Source organism: Centroberyx affinis, unplaced genomic scaffold (genome assembly GCF_046629955.1).
Source record: "Centroberyx affinis isolate AG114_WGS23_722 - 3 ecotype Tasmania unplaced genomic scaffold, CSIRO-AGI_Caff_v1 ptg000927l_1, whole genome shotgun sequence".
Classification (NCBI taxonomy): Eukaryota; Metazoa; Chordata; class Actinopteri; order Beryciformes; family Berycidae; genus Centroberyx; species Centroberyx affinis.
The window spans coordinates 153379-176164 of NW_027279506.1; the positions used below are offsets into that span (position 1 = coordinate 153379).

The window sequence follows — 22786 nt, forward strand, 5'->3', positions numbered from 1 at the left end:
AGTCCCAGTGTTAATCTGATCATGAAACTAATGACTAAAATGCTCATTGATGAAGGCTTTTATTCAATTTTGAGTAATGATGAATAAATATTCTGTCCAATGATGATATTTGAAATCATTTTTTCATTCTAGTATTGACAAAAATATGACAAAATTAAAAAAGTAGTTCAAAAAGACATACAGGTGTGATGTGTTTGTGCAAACTCTCTACTTTCTCTTTTGTTCACCTCAGGAAGCAGTGAAGATGGGGAGAAGGACTAGCCTGATACATGAAGGGATGATCTATCTTCAAACTATCAAGGAACGAACTCATACTCGCACTTTCAGGAATGGAGGATGGCTGGATAAGGACGGATGGTTTGGTGCAAACCATGGACGCTTCTCTCAGGCAGAACTGTTCTTTTCCTTCATGGAGATGGCCATGAGGAAGACTGCTATAAATTGACTTTTAGCAAGTAAGACAGACAAGGCCCAGTCCCAGTCTGAGCCACATCACCTCTCTAGCTACATTAGTGTGTGTGTGATTTCTGTTCAGTGCAATTCCACTGGAAAAACAAGTAAAAACGGGCCTAGCTTCTTAATGTTTGCTTTAAAGACTCATCCAGCGCATTCCAAGTGTTTGGCTGTCTCTTTTGTTGTGTTAGTCAATGCACTCCGTTCCCAGTACTTTTGCATCACCAAAAAAAAGACTTGGACCTTTTTAAGCCCTGAACCATTGAATTCAACACAGAGGGCCTGGCAAACTTATGTCTGCAGCCAAATAAGAATAAGCTCTTTGCATTCGGCAGACCTAAAACTCAAGACCCGAGGTTGCCCAATAACATTGTTCATTTTGTTCCTTCACAATATTGTGCGATTATTACGGTGGTTGCCTTTTTGGAACGGTGGTTTGTTTTTTCTTTACCTCTTGTCAGGTGTAGTCACAATCTCCTAATCGGAGAGAAACTGAAGTATGTATGGTATGCTTCTATAGCAGCTTTTGAATGAGACGGGTAGCATTTTAGGAAGCACCAAGTTTCGACAGTTTGGTCATAGGATGATTGGATAACTACCTTAACTAACAAAGCCCTTATCTCTAGAGATGACATACTGTATGTCCCTTCCTTTGTGTTTCAAAGGAACTTTAATTTAATCTTTTTGAGACACCTCAGTAAGAATGCTAGGTGTTATTTGACAAGGATCGTCAAGCATAGCCTTACAGGTGAGATCCACATGAAAGGAAATTGAGAGGAAAAAATTGCAAATAAGTTATTAATTGCTGAATGCCTCATGCCATGCTCTGAATGGATAGGAAGTTGCTTTAATGGATTTGTCCCAATTACTTACCAATGGGTCTTATCACAGTGCCTGTTATACTGTAAAGATAACTGCACCCCTCCGTTCACTATCACTACAAAATAGCAAATCACACATTTAGTGAGATTGTGTAAAAAATGGGAGATTTTATTTTTAAATGTCAGAATGTAAAAATGTATTGAGCTGTTTGTAAAACCGATGTGCAATGACTTTCATTAATTAGTTGAACTTTAGGTATGACTTGATAGGATGAACTAATGAACGTGGCAGCGTTTCTTTGGTAAAGTGCAGGGACTTTAAGCTCCATGAGAACTCACTGCTGGAACAAAAATCACTCTGCTACTGTTATCACTTAAGTATCATTAACTGTTCTGTTTGCCTTTTGCTTTTCTCTTACTGTGTCAAACCAGTTAACCTGCTCAGATGACGTTTTTGCTGCAAATGGTACCCCCCAAATTGCAATTTTGAATATTTTATCACCCTTTTTTTATCATTTGCAGCCAATACCATTGTCTCAGTGGCTGTACAGCAGGGTTGGTTGGGGTATATGTGTATCATGATCAATTTATGTACAGAAACATAATTCAAATGGTGGCGCCAAGATCAAGAGATGTCTGTTTTTTCCAAAGTCTTTATGTTTATTTACAGCTATCAAAACACAGTTCTTCCAGACTCCGTGGGTTTTACAGGCGTAACTGTATGGCTCTCTCTCGTTTTAGTGACTCATCGAGGACACTCTGAAATTTTTGTCATTGGTGATCTAATGAACAGCTATCCTTCACCTGTAGTAGATAAATGTCTATTTTCCTCCCATACAGTAGGCACTGTATCTTAGACAAGGTTAACCTCTGTTAAAAACCAGCAGCCTGTGCTTCAGTTAAACTTGAACATTTTATTTAAGGAAATCTTGTTTTATTCGACTACAGTATACATTTGCTTAATCTTGCACATTTGAGAAGTGTAACTTAATGTTGAACTGTACTGATGTATATAAATGTTAATTTTTTGTCTGTAAATGGGAAATGATGTAATTGAGTTATGGTAGGTATGAGGTTTCATTTTGTAATTTAAAGCTGAATTGATAAGAGCAACATATCACAGTCATTAGCTAAGAGCAGTTAAATTAAGACACAAAAGCAGATGTGAATTCATTCTGTCCTTTAAACTTGTAGATTTTAAAAATTGTAATATTTTTACTTCATATTGATCATGCTTAGTGTAATTGAATGAAATGTTTATAATTACACTGTTTAATATGAAAATAAATACAAATGTACTTCTAATTAGGATTTGTATCTTATTTATTGTGTTAGATTAAAGCCCCTGTGAGACAGGGGCTGTAAAGCCTTAGCTGCATTGTGTTTTCATACTCATGAAGCAATGCAGATCTAGTAGAACCACAGAGAGACTGACTTGTGCTACAGGAGCTCTGACCTCAGAGTACAAACAGTTAATGTCAAATATCTCTGATGGAAGTGGCCAGGTTGGTGGTGGGAGCACACTAGAGGAAAGTGGAGAGAGTAGGCGTAGTGAGCATGACATTTTCCTGATATGAGGTCAGTGTTTGGCCGAGACGCTTAAAGATTAGGCCGAGTGAGGACAAACTTATCCCAGATAAGTCTGAGGGGAGGTAGTGAAAGCTCCTGGCCTGATGGTGGTGATAGGACTAAGCTCAGATAAAAGAGGCTGGTTGTGAGAGCATCCGCTACAGCTGCTAATGTAAGAGTCTGCTCCCTCGGGGTGGCAACCTTTTCTGTGGAGCTATTCGACTGCCAGAGTGACACTTGCTGCCTGTCAGAAGCTGGTTCTTGACAAAACAAAGGTATGCTTTTATTGTAAACTTCCTTTAAGCTAATGAGAGTACTGTTGGGAAAACTTCAGTTCAGCAAATGAAAAGCACAGAAGAACGTGCGGCTACTGTATCATCTGTAGTAGACTATCTGGAAAGGGTTAGAGGGTTACTTCAGGGCACACAGCTGAAACAACTGCTGTGCCTACCCCAAAAAACTTTACTGACAAGGAAAAAAGAAACACAGTCAGTAACGAAAACTAAAATTTAGTCTAATTCTTACATGTTCACAAAAATGTGAACATTTCCCTGAATACTCAGTGTCAAGTATAACATTCTGCCTCAGATGAGCTGGCATAATCAGGACACATTACTCATGTGTTTCACACTTAGTGTGCAGCAGGTGTGCTGGCACAGCTCTGAAACAAAATGTAGATGCTGATGATGCTACAGTTGATGATAACAGCAAGGTCTAGATCTACAAGTGCAGGCACCATTAGCCTCACGTGTGCAATCTATTTTGTAAGGAAAATGAACACAGGCAATAATTCATTACAAATACAGTATAAGGCCAACCAAACCAAAGGATGCCACAAACAAAGCCTCTGCACTACCAGCTGGGGTCCCACAGAGGATGAACCATTAACCATAGGCCTACCCATCTCTAGTAATCAATGGGATCCCCATTAGCTGATGGCTCAGCAACTGCTTGTCTTCTTGGTGCCCACACTCACACCTATAAGCAATTTAGAGTCTCCAATCCACCTGACTTGCAAGTCTTTAGAATGTGGGAGAAAACCCACGCAGACACAGGGGCAACATGCTAACTCCACACAGAAAGGGACGGGGTCATGGAGATTGAACCCTGGCCCTTTGCAAAAGGGCAAAGAAGCAAGGAATCCAGATTGACCCACTGTTGGACAGGCCAGTAGGTGGCAACAGCTGGCGACTGGCCCAAGAAATCAAGAAGTTGGTCTTAGTTAGTTGAACAGCTAATCCCCATCCTACCAAAGCCAAATGGACTTTCACTTATGTTGTCTCTAATATCTGTGTGAGAATGAATAACAGGCATGTACATGAAGTGTAAATAAATGAACAAGTACATATGCCTGTGTGTACTTTCATTTGGTGTGCGCGCTGTGTTCAATTGGATTACAAGGCAGAATAACATTATACATGGGCTAGGTTTCTTTAGAACAAAGTCCATGCACAATAGACCCAAGTGCAAATGCCCTGTGCGATGTTAATACATCAGGCGACAAGATTTATGCTATTTGATTTAAAATAGCATAACAAACCTAAAAGCAGATTTGGGCCCAAGAGTCAAAAAAACCTGCAGTTAGGGTTTATGTCAGAAAAAATGTAATCAAATGTTGTCAAAATTCATCACTCATACTACAAAAATATAGAAAAGTCACTTCTCAAAAAGTTGCTTTTGTACAGGCTAATGTCTTGAAATAGCTAATGAATGTTTCCATAATTAGTTTTACTTTCATCCCAGGAATCATTTTATCAAAGTAAGTTTCATTTTTGGAACTAAACTTTTCATTTTCACTCTTCTGTTTGCAGCTGATGACTTTGAGGCTGTCCAACAGCTCCTGTGAGACAATATGAGGAGTCCGAAAGGAGTTTTAGAGTTTTATTTCACAGTTCAATGCCCTTGTAAGAAGGATGTCAAGTCATGGTGACATTCGATCCTGCTGTACACAGTTTCAACAGTCATGGTCATAGCGGTATCTGTATGGACATAATATTAACAGAAAAAACTTTTATTGCAGGAGGAGAGAGAGGTATTATCTGGCAAAGAATTGAAGAGTTGCGGTTGATTTTTTTTCCCTGTGTTTTCCAATGCTGTCATTTGTAATAAAAGAGTCATATATTTCAATATAGTATGAATAACACATTTTGCCAGTTTTTTTTTGTGGAAGCCCACAATATTAGGAATGCTTATCTCAACAATACGGGAGAAAAACACTCCATCGCAAACATGTAACAGGCCAAAACATATGGAGAAACAAAATTCAACAAATAAATAGGTAATAAATAAATTCATAATTTAAAATCACATGCAGATGAAAATGTATGTCAATGAGGCAAATCAGACAAAAAAACAAACAAAACAACAAACTAGATTCTACAAACCAAGACCATGTAAGCTACAGTGGGATTGTGTGTGTGTGTGAGGAGAAATCAGTTTGGTACCCAAGTCTAAGCCCTTCAGCTAAATCCCTCCCCTCTTAGGTTTTTACAGAATATTGTGTGGATGAATAAAAGCTATTGCTAGATCCCAAAGACAACCCAGTAGCCAAAGCCTAAGAAGAGCAAACACATGCACTGTCACCTTTTAAATTCTATCCCACCATACATCAAGATGCGTTACACCGAAATGCCCTTGAGCTCTCTTTCCTCTTCTCATCACTGCATATCGACATGATTTCCGCCTGGGAGATGAGCCAGGGAGTAACATTCATCCATCGATTGTGTGCCAAATCCAACCAAAATATATAAACTCAGTGGTGTGATTGTGCAGTCCCTTTACATGAAGGGATAAGGGCCGGGAGGGGGGGGGGGCGGGGGGGGGTCTGAGGAGACAGATGTGGAACCAGGCACAAACAGGGCTGGGGGAGAAGGAGCAGAGGAGGTGGGAGGCTCCTACACACCCACAGCGTTCCCATTCACTTCTGTGTTGGGCCTGGAGGGGAGGGGGCTGCGAGGAAGGCCAGCAGCAGTGGGGTGGGGCGGGCGAGGAGCCTCTGTTGAGTTCCCCCTCACGCTGATGTGCTCCCATCCTCCCTGCAGGTCAAACACACATACATGACTGTAAATGCACTGCACACTACAGTGTTTCTGCTACCACTGAAAATTACAGTTTCAATACAGTCATGTCACATAATCTGACTGCTGTTTTTTCACCACATGAAGAACATTTCTGGGAGAAACACTTTTCTGGGAGCACAAACACCATTCTTGGGTGTACTGTGCATTGGGAACTAAAGCAGCAATACACAGAGAAACCTAAAGTAACATTGGCAACATTGGTTTACGTGTTATGCAGAGAGATTTACATTGAGTGCCACAGTTAGAATACATTTTAATTCCTAGATTGCCAACATTACAAGGAGTGCAAGGGTCAAAATCACATTGCCCAGACAACAGCTGTAAACAATATAACTGTGTCCCTAGCATGATCATGTATAATAAAAAAGGTCCTATGCAAAGAAATAAGGAAGAAAAGGTAGAGGAGTTTTTTTTTAAATAAACAAGATAGAAGCATGGGTTGTTTATGCAATGTGAATTAGGGAGGGAGATAGAATGATGAGAGACTCACCCCTATACCATAGTCCCAGGACTGGCCCTTGGGCTGCATGGGTCCCAGCCCCAGCCTGTGGCAGGCAGCTCCAGGCATCTCGCCGGGGAAACCTGGAACCCCATCTGCTACGATCCACACCTGCAGCAGATAACAACAATGAGCCACACACCAGCAGTGGATGGTTTATTATCGGCTGCATTTCACACTGGGCATTTCACAATGTTCCAGGTTGTCTGTACTAGATCTGACTGTCTAACCAGAAGTGACCTGAAGTGACCGTTAAAGCAATGCAAGAGTGTGTCTAGTGTGTGCGAGGTAAGACGGACCAGTCAGTGTTAGCGCAACAAGGAGCTAAGATGGAGGCTAGCAGGCTGCAGTAACACTGACCTGGTCCAGTGGTCCCACAGAAACCTTGGTGACGTTGTTGGAGATGAGCTCCCAGGCCGAACCCTGAGGGTAGCTGGGGGTGAGGCCCTGTCTGTACCACAGGTTACCTAGAGAGCGAGAGAGAGAGAGAGAGAGAGAGAATACTACTAATAATGCCAATAATATTTATCACAATGTACTCTTAATTCATGATCTTTCTTTTTAAAGGGAAATTGTATGTGCATTCCTTGGTTCTGATAAAATAATAAAAAAAACACATCTACTGTGAATGGCTACTCACTGTTTTCATCCACAGCAAAGACAGAGGTCCTGCCCACAGACAGCTGTCTGAGGGTCTGCTTGGGGGGAGAGGGGATGTGGTACCAGCATTCTCCTGCAGAGGGACAAGAGCTCTGGATGAAGTTTTGCTCTGTTTGGTCTACTACTGCCTGCAGTGGGTGTAACATTAGGGGTCATTCATATACTGAATAATCAGATGATTGTCCCCTATGATGAAATCAGGGGAGGGACTATGGATCGGCCCTTGTCCATTCGTCCATCCATCCGTCCGTCACGCACAATATCTCGGACGCCACTGACTCAAGGAATGATGCGTGTCATTGCTCCATTCCGGCATTTTCAAAATTACACCATTATGCCTAAGGAGGGGCGCTAGAACATTTGTTTCATTGTCTGTATGTCACAATATCGCTGACGCTGCTGACCAGATTTTCACAAAACTTAAGGGAATGATGTGTCTCACTGCTCCATTCTGGCTATTTTTAAAATTGCACAGATTGACCTAAGGCATGCGCAACAACATTTGCTGACCTGTTACTGATTGGTCCAAAGGGAAAGCGCATAATTCATGGGGGACAACATGTTTACTGTTGCTTTGTTTCAGAATTAAACATCTATTGACTTCACATGCTGCATGCATGACAAGCATGCAATGTTTATATATATTTATGTTTACATTACAGATTTCTATTTGAACATTTTGATTCTTTTTCTTGCAGATATGATGTAATTAAATACACTCAAGTGAGGATAGACAGAGTGGCAAATGTAATGTGTATTATATGTAATGAAATAAATCATGATATGATATAATGTAATGAAATACATCACATCATATTGACTGACCTGCAGGGTTTTGGGGGGACACAGATCCTCTGTAGAACACGGCTCCGTCCTTGGCGATGGCCCACACCTGGTTGGCTCCGCCGATGGAGATGGACTTAAAGGGCTGGTCGGTTCCCACATGGAGCCAGGAACTGCCCTATGGGATCAGACACACTGGAGTTAGGAAGTGGGTTTGTTGATCAAAATAAACATGATGTGCTTGTGGTCAAGTACAAATGAGAGAGGCAAACTGAAAGAGAACTTCAAAGGAATTCAAATGAAATGGACAGATGATAAAGATTTCAACAACGAGCTTGAGTCAAGGGCTTTAAAGAACATCCACTGTAGGGTGCTGGCTCATCTATTTATTGCCTCTTCCTCCTCTACTCCTCTACTAATCTGTTCTCATGAAAAATAACAAAAAAATCCCTTCTACCTTTCTCCTTAGGTCATATTGTTATTGTTTTCCTTGCACTTCTCTCTTACATGATCATTCTAGGATCTCAGGAATACTGTAAGGACATTGAAAGTCTCTTAAAGTAACTGTAAAGTGTACAGTACTGTCAGAAAAGAGAGGGTTTTTTTTACATGTTCCTCACCGCAGGGTTTTGGGAGCCGACCCCCAGCCGGCACAGGACGTCCCCCTTGTCGCTAAGGGCCCAGACAGGGACCTGCTCCATCCTGCTCTGGGCCAGGCACGGCATCACCGAGATGTCACTCAGAGGGATGGGTGGGACCTGCTGCCACGGGCCTCTGAGTGTGATCTTACATCTCCTGGATGTGATCATTTCAATGTTTGAGAAGGATGTAAGTTATAGATCACAGAAAATGAAATGTGTGTGTGTGTGTGTGTGTGTGTGTGTGTGTGTGTGTGTGTGTGTGTACCTCGTCCATCTTCTGCGTCTAACAAAGTCTTTCATGGTCTTGTGGCCGTGGAATGTCCTGTATGAAAGAGATAAATCAGACAAGCTTCCAGAGGTGGAAAGTAACTAAATACATTTACTCAATTACAATTTTGAGGTACTGACACTTTACTTGTGAGACTTACTCCTCTACGTTTATCTGAAAGCTGTAGTTACTAGTTACTTTGCGGAATAAGGTTTTACATGCAAAACATACGATAAGCTCATAAAATATGTTGCATTGTTAGAGTTTAAATTTCCCAACAGTATATGGAGAAGTTAGACCTACAACATTAAAATACAGGTTAATGCTTCAATAATTTAAAACTCTGAGTACTTTTACTTTTGATCCTTAAGTACCTTTTACTGCTAATACTTCTATACTTTTACTTAATTAAACGTTTGAATGCAGAACTTTTACTTTTATTTAAGTATTTTTCCATTATGGTATTGCTTTTTTTGCTTAAGTAAAGGATTTGAGTACTTTTTCCACCACTGCAAGCCTCACACCTCTCTCTCGCTCTCATTCACACACTGTTGAATTATCACAAGACAACATGCTGCGACACAGTTTCTTTGTTACGTACACAGGGAAGTCTGCAGCATACTGCCAGCCTTCTTTGTCCGTCCCTCCTGGGACGTTGTAGTCCACGGCCCACTCTGTCACCTGGGAGGAAAGGAGGTTGATGGGGCAGAATTAGCTGATAGCGAAGCAGAAAGTGGTTACGTAAGATGTATTTTGGCATCAGGGGATGGATTTCTACTCAGGACACAACCTACCCAGGACCACTGAGGGGAGGGAGGGTGTGTGTTGCCTTTGGTGCACTCCTTCAGCCCACTCTCGTCGCTCCACATAGGCCGGTCTGTAGGAAGACCTCTGGAGGAGTGACACACAAACACAGGCTGCATTTGTGGACTAGTCTGTCGACAGCCGTTTAACACACATGACTGCAAAGATCAGTGAACTATGGCTTTTATATACTGTGTAAAAAAACATGAAGTGGTCCTACTTGTCTGTATATCCAGTCATAGGGTTCCATCTCTGATTCTCGTACACGTGCACACTCCTGACATCGGTCTGTAGGTGCATCTGACCCGCATCTCCTGCAATAAACACACCGCCCATGCTAATATTCTATGCATACAAGTCTGTATTTGTAAGATGTGTGTGTGGGTATGTGTGCATATAAATCTCTATAATTGCAACAGATGGCAAAGTCTTGAACCATGCTCAAGCAATTACACACCGGAGTAGCAAGCTGTTAGCGATAAATTAAGTGGATTAATTCTCCCTTGTGTGTTTGCAAATCAATTCATTTAATTGGGAATGTTATGAAATGCATAGTATACATTCAAAAATATTTAAGAGGCAAGGGCCATTGATAAATAAAATTCATTTAAAGGATCCATCAAAAGTTTTATCAATAATCAACTCAAGGGATTCATCAGTAAGGAATAGATTGTGGCCAAGGACTGATAGAGAGAGATTAAGCGGGGGGGGAAAAGCAATAGTTCACTCCAAAATGTAAATTCAGTCATTATCTACTGAAGGAAAATGTAGGAGATAATGAGGTAAATATTGCACTTGGACCCACAGTGCAATCATTTGGCTACAAAACACTTGGATTATGTTGCATGAGATGTTTGGGGAAATCTAATGGGCATTTTATGCTTTTTTCTGGAGCTGTAACAAGATGGCCCCGTTAACTTCAGTGGAGGTTCGACTGATATGGGGTTACATAATGTAGATAGTGACTGATTTTAAATTTTGGGGTGAACCATTCCTTTAAGGCAGTGGGTACATATGGGTACATGTTTACCCGGGGTGGGCTGTTGCCCATAGCGCCCACTGTAGACCCAGGCGATGCCGTCCCACCCGATGCCCCACACCAGCCCCAGACTGTTAGACTCTACACAGCGCAGGTGGCCCGGGACCTGCCGCCAGAACCTGCAGCACCACACAGCGGGAGCACCCAGCATTAGCCACATTATTGTTAGCACACACTTCAGCACAGGAAGACAGACTGCCACCACACACACTATAACACCCACATAAGAAAACATTTTCACCAGGCTGAATGATATGTTAGCATGTTAGCGATAAAGAAATTCATGATGTTATTCCTGTTAGTTTGTTGTTGATGGTTTGAGTGTGTACAGTGTGAAGAAGAGACCAGACAAAAGGATGAGATGACTTGATTACTGGCACCAATGGAACAGTGGGGCATGCAAGAGTTTGTGTTTTAACAACTGAAGACAAGACTGTGGAGAAAGAGATAGGGCAGGGTCCAGTTTCCCAAAAGCGTCTTAGCTCCAATACTGTGTTCGTCTATTGGCTTGTAACAGAATTAAGACAATGTTAACACAAAGACACTAATGGGAAAAGACCACCAGAGAGAGAGAGAATGAACAGCAATATAAAACAGATAGACAGACAGGGTCCAGCACTGGGTATCAGTCTCACATGAGGTCACAGGCCAGTGTGTGTACGGGAGCCTCCAGGGTGTAGGAGGGCTCATGGACCATGATGTCTCCTTTGGAGGTGGTGGACCACAGGGCCTGTCTGGACGGAGGACCCCTGATCCCTCGGCACTCACAGCAACACTCACACAACAGGGACAACTGAATACACAGGAGAGACAAGCCTCAGAGACAAGGAATGTAGTCAGTTATGTATTCTACGTTAAATACTAGAGACTGGCTGTGTAATTCTAGGTAACGTGAAATTTGCTTTTTCTTTTCAGTGTTACAGTATATGTTACCCAGTCATTCATGTCCTTCTCAGTTTGTGCTGCCAGGACCAGAGGCCACCTCTGTTTGGTCCTTTGGGCTGTATACACAGCAAAGGCATAGTGGCAGTCCCTGAGTACTGGAACCAGCGCTGTCACCTCATTTATAAACACATGAAGGTACTGAGAGAGAATGGAAAGAGAGAGAGAGAGAGAGAGAGAGAGAGAGAGAGAGAGGAGAGAGAGAGAGAGAGAGAGAGAGAGAGAGAGAGAGAGAGAGAGAGACACTGTAAGTAACAAATGACAGTTGCGAGTAGACATTTTACATTCACTTTTCTATTCAGAGTAACTTAAAATAAGTGAGCAGGTGTGTCACGCAATGACACTTCGGCAGGTCACATGGTTGCTGATGGACACACACTGGTTGTTGCTGGGGTCGAACTTTGACCTTTCTGTGACAGGATAGCCACTGGGCTACCCAGTCTCCCCAGTTGTGTCACCTGTCTAGTCAATGAGACACATGAGGTAATGCTACCCGTGTGCCGTCTACGAATTTGCTGCCATGTCTCCAACTTCAACCCTTAATAAGAATAATAATAATAACAACTTTATTTATAGAGTACTTTTCAAAACAAGGTTGCAAAGTGCTTCACAGAACAACATACAAGGAAAACAATAAAACAACTAAAACCAACAACAGTGACAAAGACACAATGATAAAATAAACAGATAATAAATCTTCTATCAAAGGCAGCACTAAGATCAAGAGGGATTAAAACAAAAAAGAGCAATCCCCAGCATTGGCAGTCAGTAGTGGAGGGCTCTAAAACTGTATTGAAATTCCTCAAAAATGTTGTTATTCATAAAAGCAATTAGCTCAGAGGGAACTACTTTCTCTAACACCTTGGATAAAAAGGATAGTTTTGAAATAGGTCTAAAATTGCTAAGAACAAGAGGATCTAAAGTGGGTTTCTTCAAAAAAGGCTGGACCAGGGCATGTTTAAAACCAATAGGGAAAGAACCAGGGAGCTATTAACAACTGATAAAATATCTGGCCCAACTGCACCAAGGACCGGTTTTTGAAGCTTTGGAGGGATGAAATCAGGGGACAGCATCACCAACCTTCCTCTCGTCATACTGGGTGTAGTAGACAAAGAAAATGCTGTCCTTCCTGCCTTCAGAGTTGGTAGATTGTTCCAGAGCAACACCCACATCCACCCAGCGCTGAGGTTTCCAGTCTCTCCACCAGCGCAGCGCACCCTTACGCACCCACACCGACTGGAGGAGGGTGGGGGCAGACAGAAACACGGTCGGGGAAAATGTGGCAAGAGAAAGGAGGAGTTGAAGAGAAAACAGAGGGACAAGTAGTGTAAATACAGGGAAAGAAAGTCACAGAGTCAAATGTAAAGACTCAGGGGAGAGTCAGTCTTACGTTGCTCCTCTCCAGCGGTTTCTTGTTGATCTCCTCTCGGTGTTCCTGCTGCTGCTGTTCGCTCCAGGCTGCTGACTGGACAGGAGTCAGCGACAGGGAGCTGGTGAGAGGGCCTGACAGACAGACACACTAGTCAGACAGACGGGCAGGCAGACAGGCAGACATAGAGACAACAGGTACATCTCTACACATGTAACAATCCAAACACACCACATAGACACACAGTGTACAGCTGTAAACATTCAGACGAGCGCGATATATAACAGATACTGTATTGATAGCGGGATATGTTTCACTTTGTGCGAACATAACCCCACTTTCTAAATTAAGTGTCTTTTAATGAGATGCTTCATAAGCCGTCATCTCACCTGCAAATTTTGCTATGGCTGTTATTTTTTCACTTCTGTTTTGTTTTTTATTATTAATACAACCAGTCAAAAGTTTTTACTATTTTTACTATTTTTCACATTTTAGAATAATAGTAAAGACATCAAAACTATGAAATAACACAAATGGAATTATGCAGTGACCAAAAAAAGTGTCAAAACAAATCAAAACTATCTTATATTTTAGATTCTTTAAAGTAGCTGCCCTTTGCCTTGATGGAAAGACAAAGGCTTTGGAAAGAAATTCATACATAGGCATCAACTTCACTATTTATATTTGTCTAAAAAACTAATTTTAAGCATTTAAGCATAAGCCTTTAGATCAAAATGGCTTTAAGATAATGAAAAATGTAATACATTCAATCAGTTGTGTCCAAACTTTTGACTGGTAGTGTATGTGAATATATAAAACCTTAAATCACTGAACACTGGTTGGCCATATGCTACCTGTGGGACTGAGCCAGCTGATCTGTGAGCTTGCGTCCACATCGCAGCCTCCACCGGAGATCCAGGCCCACACCGGCCCGTCCTCTTCCCCGACCCCCTGAGGGGTCTCCAGGCCCAGGGCGTAGGTGGCCGCAGCGCCGGCATCACCCAGCGAAGTCCTCCTCCTTCGGGCCGCCTCCGCCCCCTCCAGATCCACGTTGCTCCAGGGATCCTCCTGGCCCGCCGCCTCCGGGGTAGGTAGTACCGGGGCCGGGGAGGGCTCTCCGCTCTCTACCTGGGGGGCCTCTGTGATGGACGGTTGGGGCGTGGAGGTTTTCTCCCGGTCTGAGACCAGGCTGGTGATGAAGCTGTCGCTGGCGGGGATGAAGGGTTTGGGGGCGTCCCCTTGGGCGGCCAAGGGGGCGTCCTCTGCCTCGAGGGGAGGCGTAGGCGTGTCGGCTGCCCCTAGGGGGACGACAGAGGGGTCTGCTGCCTCTAGGGCTGGGGCATTAGTCGTGTTGGTTGGTGGGTCAGTAAGGCCTAACTCCGAGTCTGAGTCGGTGCAGCTCAGGACTGAGCCTTGGGAAGCCTCGGTCATCTGGCCACCAAACTCACAGTCATTCCTACAAAACACAGAAAAACACACAGACCACTGTAAGAAATAATGGACACATATACACAGTGCACTAAATATTAGGTACACCTTTCTAATATTGAGTTTTTATAGGCGAAACTAATGAGGGAACAAAGCTTTTACCTGGATTCGGCTTGTCAGTCAGTGTCATTAAAAATGCCTGTCTTTTGTGTACAGTTAGTGGATACATCATATGACAAGGTTCAACTGAATTATTATTATTACAGACCTGGGCGGAGCAATCTCTTTTCGACTGCCCCATTGGGCAGAAACAGGGATCCAGCCGTTCCCACTTGGTTCAGACGGGGTAACGCCTATTCTGAAATACAGGCCCCGGTCCTCACCAACTGCCCACACCTGACACACAGATTGAAGGAAGCAATGGAGCAGAACAACAGAGGTGAATTAACACAGATGCACACACATAACAAACGTATACACACTGCTGACACACACACACACACGCACACACGCACACCTGTCATAAGCTTATATATTGACTTTATTGAGCCACTGAATAAATTCACTCTCACTCAGCGATTACAAGCGTGAAATTCAATAACATCATGAAAGCCCATTAGGATAAATATGGCCATAATCCTCCATAAAGATCAAATTAAATTAAATTAAACTGTATTCAGTCTTGTAGGATCCATGGGAGGCACTAGTGGGACACCAACAACTGCTACTTTATAAGGCCATATACTGTAACAACTGGCGCCTGCCACCTAACAAGCCATATCCATAACCGCAGGCCTGAAATATGAAATATGGGATGTGATGACGATGGCTTGGCTAGCTTCTAATTAGGGAGTCTCCCATATGTCAGGCCAGTAGGAATATAGTCCGGGGATATATAAGGCTGGGCCTGGGGTGCTAGTGCCGGGGCATTGGCAGGAACGGCTGGCTTCTCGCATTACAAGGCAGCCAAGGGGCCGGGCTAGAGGCTGAGAGGTAGAAGGGGGAGGGGTTGGAGGGGGAGGGGGGGGGTACAGAGGGGGACGAGGTGAGAGACAAGGGTTTGCAGAGCTAGCAAAGTCCACTCTATAAGACTCAGCAGTGGGATATAGAGCCAAGACTTTGCCCGCCAGCCCCGGCCCTGATCTGGCTTGGCCTGAAACCAAATCCAAAGCGAGGGTAATGTGAATCGGTCAGAGGGGTACGAGCAGAGCCAGGAGCGCAGAGGCTGGGGGGGAGACAGGCTGGAGACTGGGTTAAAGGAAAAATACTAGGATACTATAAAAATCATTATAAGATTCAAGATTAAATTTCACTGACAAAACAAATCTAGAGAGGCGAGAAGTGAAATGTTATGACCTCATCTAATCCTTATCAAATCCTATGATTTACTTTGCTCCATCTCCCCTGGAAAGAATATAGAGTAGATATGGTGTTTGGAACTGAAGGCGGGTTCAAATGGCATAGACTTTGTACTCCTACTCGAGTGTTTTTTGACTTCTAAAGCCCAACCTCACAAGCTACAATAAATCGAACAATAAAAACAATGGTGATATTTTATTACATAAACAAAATTGACATATTAAGTTGGTTTTGGATTGATTTTCCCTTCAAGTGGATGATAGAAATGTGATTAGGCCCAGGCTGTGATACTGAAATGTGCAATGGAAGTCTCTCGACCTGGTCATTGAGTCCGACGTCCACCATCATCATCTCCCCTCCGATGCTGATCCAGCCTGAGCCACAAGGATTGTGGGAGTTCACGCCACGCCTGAACCAAACCTGGACACACACACACACACACAGGTAGATACACACATTTCACCACCACCGCACTGAACCACCACTCTTCAGAGTATAATAAGATGTGAGGAGTATTGATTCACCTTGTAGTCCTTGGTGACCACCCAGACCACACTGACTCCCACAGCCACATGAAGGGCTTCAACCTCCTTCCCCGGGGATTCCACCTCTTCCCACGACGTACCTGACAGGAGGAGAAACGGCTATACGTTTACTTTACTACACAACACCAAGTCAAGACCTCAAATAAACAACCTGTCACCATGAAATGAAATTAAGCCCTGTTCTGTAAGAGTACTATTCTATTCTATGAGACTTGCTCCTAGGCTTACAGTGAATTTGTGTTCATGTAAAAGCAAAGTGCTCAGGAAAAGAAAATTGAGAGCTTAGCCGAGCATTACAGGGGATGTATTTTGGGAGGAGAGGGTGAACTGCAGTTACTGCTGACCTATGGGACTGTCCAGGCTGAGGCCGGTGCGGACCAGCAGGTTCCCATCCCACAGCAGGGCCCACAGCAGGTCTCCGGGACCGGCCGACATCTGGGCCACCTCCTTGGGCACTTCCACCTCCTCCCAGCTGGAGCCTCCTGGGACCCGAGGGTGGATGCCCTCCCTGAACCACACCTGCAGGGGACAGATACAGTCGTACGTTTTTCTGGGGCTTGGTGGAATAACGTAAACTACCAGTCAAAAGTTTAGACACACCTGATTGAATGTACTACGTTTTGCATTATCTTAAAGCCATTTTGATCTAAAGGCTTGTGCTTAAATGCTTGAAATTTGTTTTTTAGACAAATATAGTGAAGTTGATGCCTATGTATGAATTTCTTTCCAAAGCCTTTGTCTTTCCATCAAGGCAAAGGGCGGCTACTTTAAATAATTTGATTTGTTTTGATTTGTTTAACACTTTTTTGGTCACTGCATAATTCCATTTGTGTTATTTCATACTTTTGATGTCTTTACTATTATTCCAAAATGTGAAAAATAGTAAAAAAAAAAAAAAAAAAATGTGTGTTCAAACTGGTAGTGTATAACATGCTCTCTGGCTTAAATATGGTATGTACAGAGTAAAGGCACATGAAGGTCAATGCAAGTGAGCCACACAGCCCATTTTATAGTTAATTCAGAGAACATCAAACCATGGGAATTGAGCCTGCATATTGCCATTTTGAATGTAGCCTAAATAATTTAGAAATGCATTGCTAAAATATAGGAACATTTACATATTGTCATTATTCAATAACAATTACAGCGTTGTTCTAGAAAGCTTCCGTATCTAGAGCCTCGCGGGACAAACTCCTGCTTCAAATTACAGCATTCAGTTTAAAGTCCTCTGCTCCCTCTTGTTGGCTGGAGCATGGTATGCTGAGGAATCCCTGGCATGGTTTTATATTTGCACAGATACACAAGGAGAGTGACAGGACTCAGCTGGCTCAAGAGGTCTCTTCAAGTTTGACTTGGTAAATGATACAGAGTCATGCTGCTCCCTAGTGGCCAAAACCGAAAAGTGAATTGTGTTTGGTCAACAGCAGTGTGGACAGAAAGCTGAGAAAGTGAATATATACTGAACAGGTGGGTATATTCAATACTGTGATCTCACCAGTGCTAATTAGACTAATAGGCTTATATGGATAGTGCATATTTTGCTTTTAATGTATGCCATGAAAATTGCCCTGTGGGTGTAAAATTGCTGCTGTTGGGTGAAAACCTGGTATCTCCAAAATGTTAACTTTTCAGGCACTAAGAAATACAACCTTGTTTTTAGCTTGCCAGGTATATTTTAGTTTATGTAATTGGTTTTTGAAAATATTTTATAAACCCAAACACTGCAGAATTTTCTCAACCCATAGAGGAGCATGTAATCATTCAACTGAAGTTAAAATCTGAAAATCAACAAAATTGGTTTTCACCTGACAGCGACAGCATGTTTGTTGAATTTGAACCAACCTCAACTGAAGAGAATTTAAATGAATTGACAGAAGTGTGTATGGGTTGTGGTCAATTCACTTTCAATTCAGGCTATTGAGTAAAGGATTTTTCTATGAAATGTGTTTGTTTTTCTAAATGTCCATTGCGAGAGGCATTTTCCTATAAATTTGGAAAAACTGAAAATCTTTTGCTATAACAAGGCGCTCATAGCCAATCTCATAACCAGGAAATTAAGCATCTCCCATTTATGAGTGCATTGGAGTTTCAATTTATATGTTGAACTGAAGTGGAAGTGAATCGCCCCCCAGCTCAGTAAGCCTGGAGAAAGAGTTGGGTGCACTCTGTATGCTCTAATCCTCAGCTGCACTTCTATTGTTCCAGTGGACTGACCTGTCCTTGTTGGGACACCCCCCACAGGTAGGGGTACCTCCCAGACTGGTCGCTCATCTCCCAGCCTCCACAGCTGATGTCACAGAGCGGCAGAGGGGGTTTCCTGGGGTGGTCCAAGGGGATCTGGGGAGGGACGGACAGTCAACCACCACTGATGAACAGCAACAGAGAAAACCTGATGTACTGGTCACATTCAGGGCCTCTAACTAGCTACAGTGGCTGGCAGAATGGACATTTTTACTACCACCAGCTACAGTAAAAAGGCCTGGTGGCTGGTGCTGGGGAAGGTTACTTTTAAAAAGTAATTAGTTATCCTGCTTTGTTACTTATCTTAAAAAGTAACTAGTTATATTACAAAGTTATTCTTTATTAAAACTAACCCACTTCAAAAACCTGCTGTAGTAATATGGCTTGAGCTGCCAAGTGTGTTGTTGAGCATTGTTGTAAAATGCAGTACAAGATTATCGCTCTGTTTTTACAACTGCACAAGATGCTGCAGAATTTCAAAATATAATTTAATTTAATTTAATTATATTTATATATTTATAAAAAAAAGTTTGTGCTACAAAAATGAAATAATATAAAACTATCGACATTCTAATTTTTAAAAGAAACTAGATAAAAACAGGATTATAGGGATTGAAATACTATCACATTAAGTTACTAGTTACCACAAAAAGTAATCTGAGTACTCACATTAGCATGCAACAGAAGGGGCTATACACGGTTAAAACTAAGGAGATGACCATTTATTCAGTCCAATTAACAGGGGTGATTGAGATCCAAGATAATCTGTTAAATACGTACAGTATACTGGGAGCGTTCATGATACATTGTGCAAGTTCTTATCTTTTCTGTCACCTGATTCACCCTGCCTACATTTACTGATGTAACAATCCCTTGTCCTATTAAACTAGGAGGAGTATTTACACAGGAACTTGAATGTTAGATAAATGGTGGGTGGCGGAGAGCAGATATGTCACTGAGGTTATTAAGTGGGCATTTCTCTGCATTAGGCCCACAGCATCTTCACAAGCCTCAACAGTAAGTTCTGCTGTTCCACTGCTGCTCTCAGCTCTGAACTGACCTGCGCTCACCTACACTACCAAGTACTGTAGGATGTGTGTGTTTTTATTGATTGTTGACTGATATAACTGGAGACTGTCCACACCTTGGCCCAGGTGCCTTGTGCTGTGTATCTCCTGTAGCGGATCCAGCGCCTGCGACGAACACAGGAGTTCCACTTCTTGTCTGGGGAGAAGTTGGCCGGGAAGTCTACTGCATACTCCCAACCCTGGAGAGACACACAGGATCCTCACTTCAATTTCAATCAAAATTACATATGGATATGCTGACTGGAATTAGAAGCAGTTATAAAAGGTATCTATAATTTGAATTTGCTCAAGTGATTAAATATTAAAATGGCTTGCTGTAGACAGACCTGACAATGGTGGTTTTGTTTGAGTGTGTGTCGCAAGGTGCATGAGTAGCTTGTTTATGCATGTGTGTTTGAGAGAGGAAGAAAGAAACTATCAGGTGACAAAAAGCAGATGTTCAGCAAAGTATCACTTGTCTATTTGTTGCATTTCTATGTAACCGTAACCCTGACCACCACCTAACCCTAAACCTAAACCTAACCCTGTTTGTAAACCTAACCCTAATCCTAAAATGAACCCGAGCCCAGACACTGAATATCTATAGATACTTTTCACACAGTTATGGGTAATCACTTAAAACTCAGTTGACTTTTTAGTGACACATTATAGTCACTTGATAGGAAGTTATCAACATTGGACTATCCAAATAAAGTGTGAGAAAGAAAGAGAGAAGAAAGAGTGACTGTGTGTGTGTATGTGTGTGTGTGTGTGTGTGTGTGTGTGCTGCCCCTCACCCCTGTCTGGCTGGGTTCTCCTCCACAGCTCTGGTCCACATACCAGTCTCCCTCCCACTCCCAGCTCAGGCTGGGCAGCTGGAAGCTGTGCAGCGGCTGGGGATTCATCCCCGTCACGTCGCTCCACGGCCAGCGGTCTGTGGGCAGCAGCACGTCCGTGAAGCCGTCCACTGGGTTCCATCTCTGAAGACACACAAAGAAATTCAGCATTACCCACGCACACAGCAATCTATTTAAAACACTACAGCCTATCAGTAAAATCACATTAACTAATAACCACGTTTCAAACGACATACTACAACAGTTTTTTCAGTCTAACAATTTAGAGTGGATGTATATTTAGTCATGGAGTAATAGTTTGTGCAATTAGTTTTAATTTCTATTAATTTATTTATTTTCAAATAGAGTTCAATTTAGTTTAGTTTCAGTTGGTTTTCATATGGGTTTTCATATGGTTTGCTAGGTTTAGTTTAGTTTCTATTTTGTTTTAGTTTTTATTCAATTTTGTTTTTAGTTAATATTTTAATCATGTTGACTGTAATGGATGTGGAGAATGTGTCCTGCGTCAATGAATCACTATTCATGTGTCCAATGATAAAAAAGGAAGGCACAAATACTCTTACTTGGAGAAGTATCTTCAGAGTTTCATATGTAGCAATGCAATGTTTGTAGATGTGGCTCTCACTCATTTTTATATAGTTAATTTTTGATCATTATGCTTTTAGTTTTTTAGTTTTTATTTTGATTTAATAAAATGTTTGTGCCTAGTTTTGTCAGTTATAATCAACTTTATTTGTATAGCACTTTTATAACAGTTTACACATTGCTTTCACAGTATGTAGACATTTTTCTCGTAAATTTAAACAACTAAGAACAAGAAGGCAACACAAGATAAGAATGGATGCTAAAACATACATAATAGTAATAGGATAAACAAGCTGCAAGAAGGCATACTTTTAATTTTATTCAGCTACAATGACCCAGTGGGGTACAGCCTACCTGGTTCTCATAGGTCTCCTCCCGGTAGCGGATGGGGGTCTCGCTGGGCAGCATGTTGAGGTAAACATGGTGATCACAGCCGATGCCCCAGCTGCGCCCCTTCCCGGCGGTGACGCGCTTCAGCTCCAGCAACTTGTCGTCGGCGCGCTCCCAGCGCCCGCTGGCAGTGGACAGGCTGTACACCCTCCCGTACACATCCACCGCCCACAGCAGCGTGATGGGCATGATGGGGCCTGGACAGAGACACCTGCACAGTTTCAACATATACACATCCTGGTACATATCCTTTCATGCACTTTCACTTTTCTTTATCTTTTGATCTTTTTAATCTTCTTGCACCGTCTTTCACCTATGTCTTTATTTTTCTTGTATTTATGTAAAGCACTTTGAATTGCCGTTGTGTATGAAATGTGCTATATAAATAAACTTGCCTTGCCTTGCCTTATATTTGAGTCTTTATTGGCAGCCTTATTTGGTATCCTGAATAGGTCTATGGCTATGAATATAAGAAAATTATTAGAGGACAGATTATTTTCATTTACTGCAGATTCATTCTTAGATGCATTCTCTATTTTCACTCTGGCACGCACAACATTTCAACATAAAGGGTTTTATTTTGAAATTTTTGAGCGGAAGTCCTATCTTTATTCTGGGTGGCTTTACACTCACTGGTTGGACAGAGAGCATAGGCTAATACTAATCCGCCATACAGTATATCCTGGCTGCCACCAGTCCTCTGCCATCCGTCCAAACAGGCCTTTTACAACGCTCTCTCCTATAAACACAAATGTGCAATCACTGGCGCTAAACAAGCGTTTGAAGTTTCTAATTGAATACAGATTGAATGCACTAGGTGTGCTGCCTATAAATAACAGCACGGGATGGGGTAAATTTAGCCTGCAGAGTTTTCTTAAGCCTGCAAGAATGAATTCTAGGTTTCTCATAGACTGCAGTGGCGCTTTACACACACGCAACGTTGTTTACAAAATGGATCAAATCATTATGGGCTCTTTAACACACAACAAGTAGCCTAGTACCTGAATATTTGGTATCCGATCTGCGGTTGTCAAGGGAATATCAACAGACGCGTCATGACATCAGGTGCAACAGCCGATACCCATGGCCCTTGCTTAAAGAGATTCAATATGCCTGTTAATAAACGATATGAACAAGAGGAGATGCATGCTTTCAGCGTAATAAGACAGGTAGCTATGGTATAAGGATTCTTGCACTGCAAAGTCGCCTATAAGCTGTTTACATCTCCACGGGACAGACAGTCCAGCAGGTAACGCACATAAAGAGATTTTCAAACATGACCTACTTACGTTTCAGGCTCTTTCATGCACCTTTAGATGTGAAATGCAAACTTATTAATAAACATCCCGGCAGTGGCATTTAATTCCCATTCTGGACCAGAGGAAT

The 22786-nt window shown here is 42.3% G+C and overlaps 2 protein-coding genes across 3 annotated transcripts in view; one reads left to right on the plus strand and one right to left on the minus strand.

The window, feature by feature from the left end:
* lmtk2 (lemur tyrosine kinase 2) overlaps positions 1-2504 on the plus strand; it is a 30470-nt gene extending 27966 nt beyond the window's left edge. For both annotated transcript variants that reach the window (XM_071521782.1, XM_071521781.1), the window contains one exon: positions 237-2504. In XM_071521782.1, coding sequence (XP_071377883.1) covers positions 237-261 — 25 coding nt within the window. In that variant the 3' untranslated portion in view covers positions 262-2504. The remainder of the gene's footprint in view (positions 1-236) is intronic.
* Positions 2505-5582: 3078 nt separating this feature from the next.
* LOC139645914 (tectonin beta-propeller repeat-containing protein 1-like) lies at positions 5583-22493 on the minus strand. The gene is made up of 25 exons (XM_071521783.1): positions 22402-22493; positions 21365-21597; positions 20366-20548; positions 19646-19768; positions 18475-18597; positions 16605-16779; positions 16240-16340; positions 16034-16135; positions 14625-14752; positions 13783-14384; positions 12950-13062; positions 12640-12795; positions 11551-11700; positions 11253-11410; positions 10609-10736; positions 9799-9892; positions 9569-9665; positions 9376-9455; positions 8772-8828; positions 8486-8660; positions 7908-8043; positions 7063-7155; positions 6783-6889; positions 6414-6533; positions 5583-5878 (listed from the first exon to the last, which is right to left on the minus strand). Exons 2-25 carry the CDS (start codon positions 21587-21589, stop codon positions 5738-5740), a joined length of 3567 nt encoding a protein of 1188 aa, XP_071377884.1. The 5' UTR covers positions 21590-21597; positions 22402-22493; the 3' UTR covers positions 5583-5737.
* Positions 22494-22786: the final 293 nt, after the last annotated feature.

Excerpts from the sequence above, each read along its gene's own strand:
- LOC139645914 (XM_071521783.1), bottom strand. The coding sequence starts at position 21,589 with ATGCCCATCACGCTGCTGTGGGCGGTGGATGTGTACGGGAGGGTGTAC. Across the intron at positions 9,666-9,798 it reads ATGACTGGATATACAGACAA|AGGTCTTCCTACAGACCGGC; the intron begins GTAGGACCACTT and ends TCACTCCTCCAG. Across the intron at positions 8,829-9,375 it reads TATGCTGCAGACTTCCCTGT|GACATTCCACGGCCACAAGA; the intron begins GTACGTAACAAA and ends TCTTTCATACAG.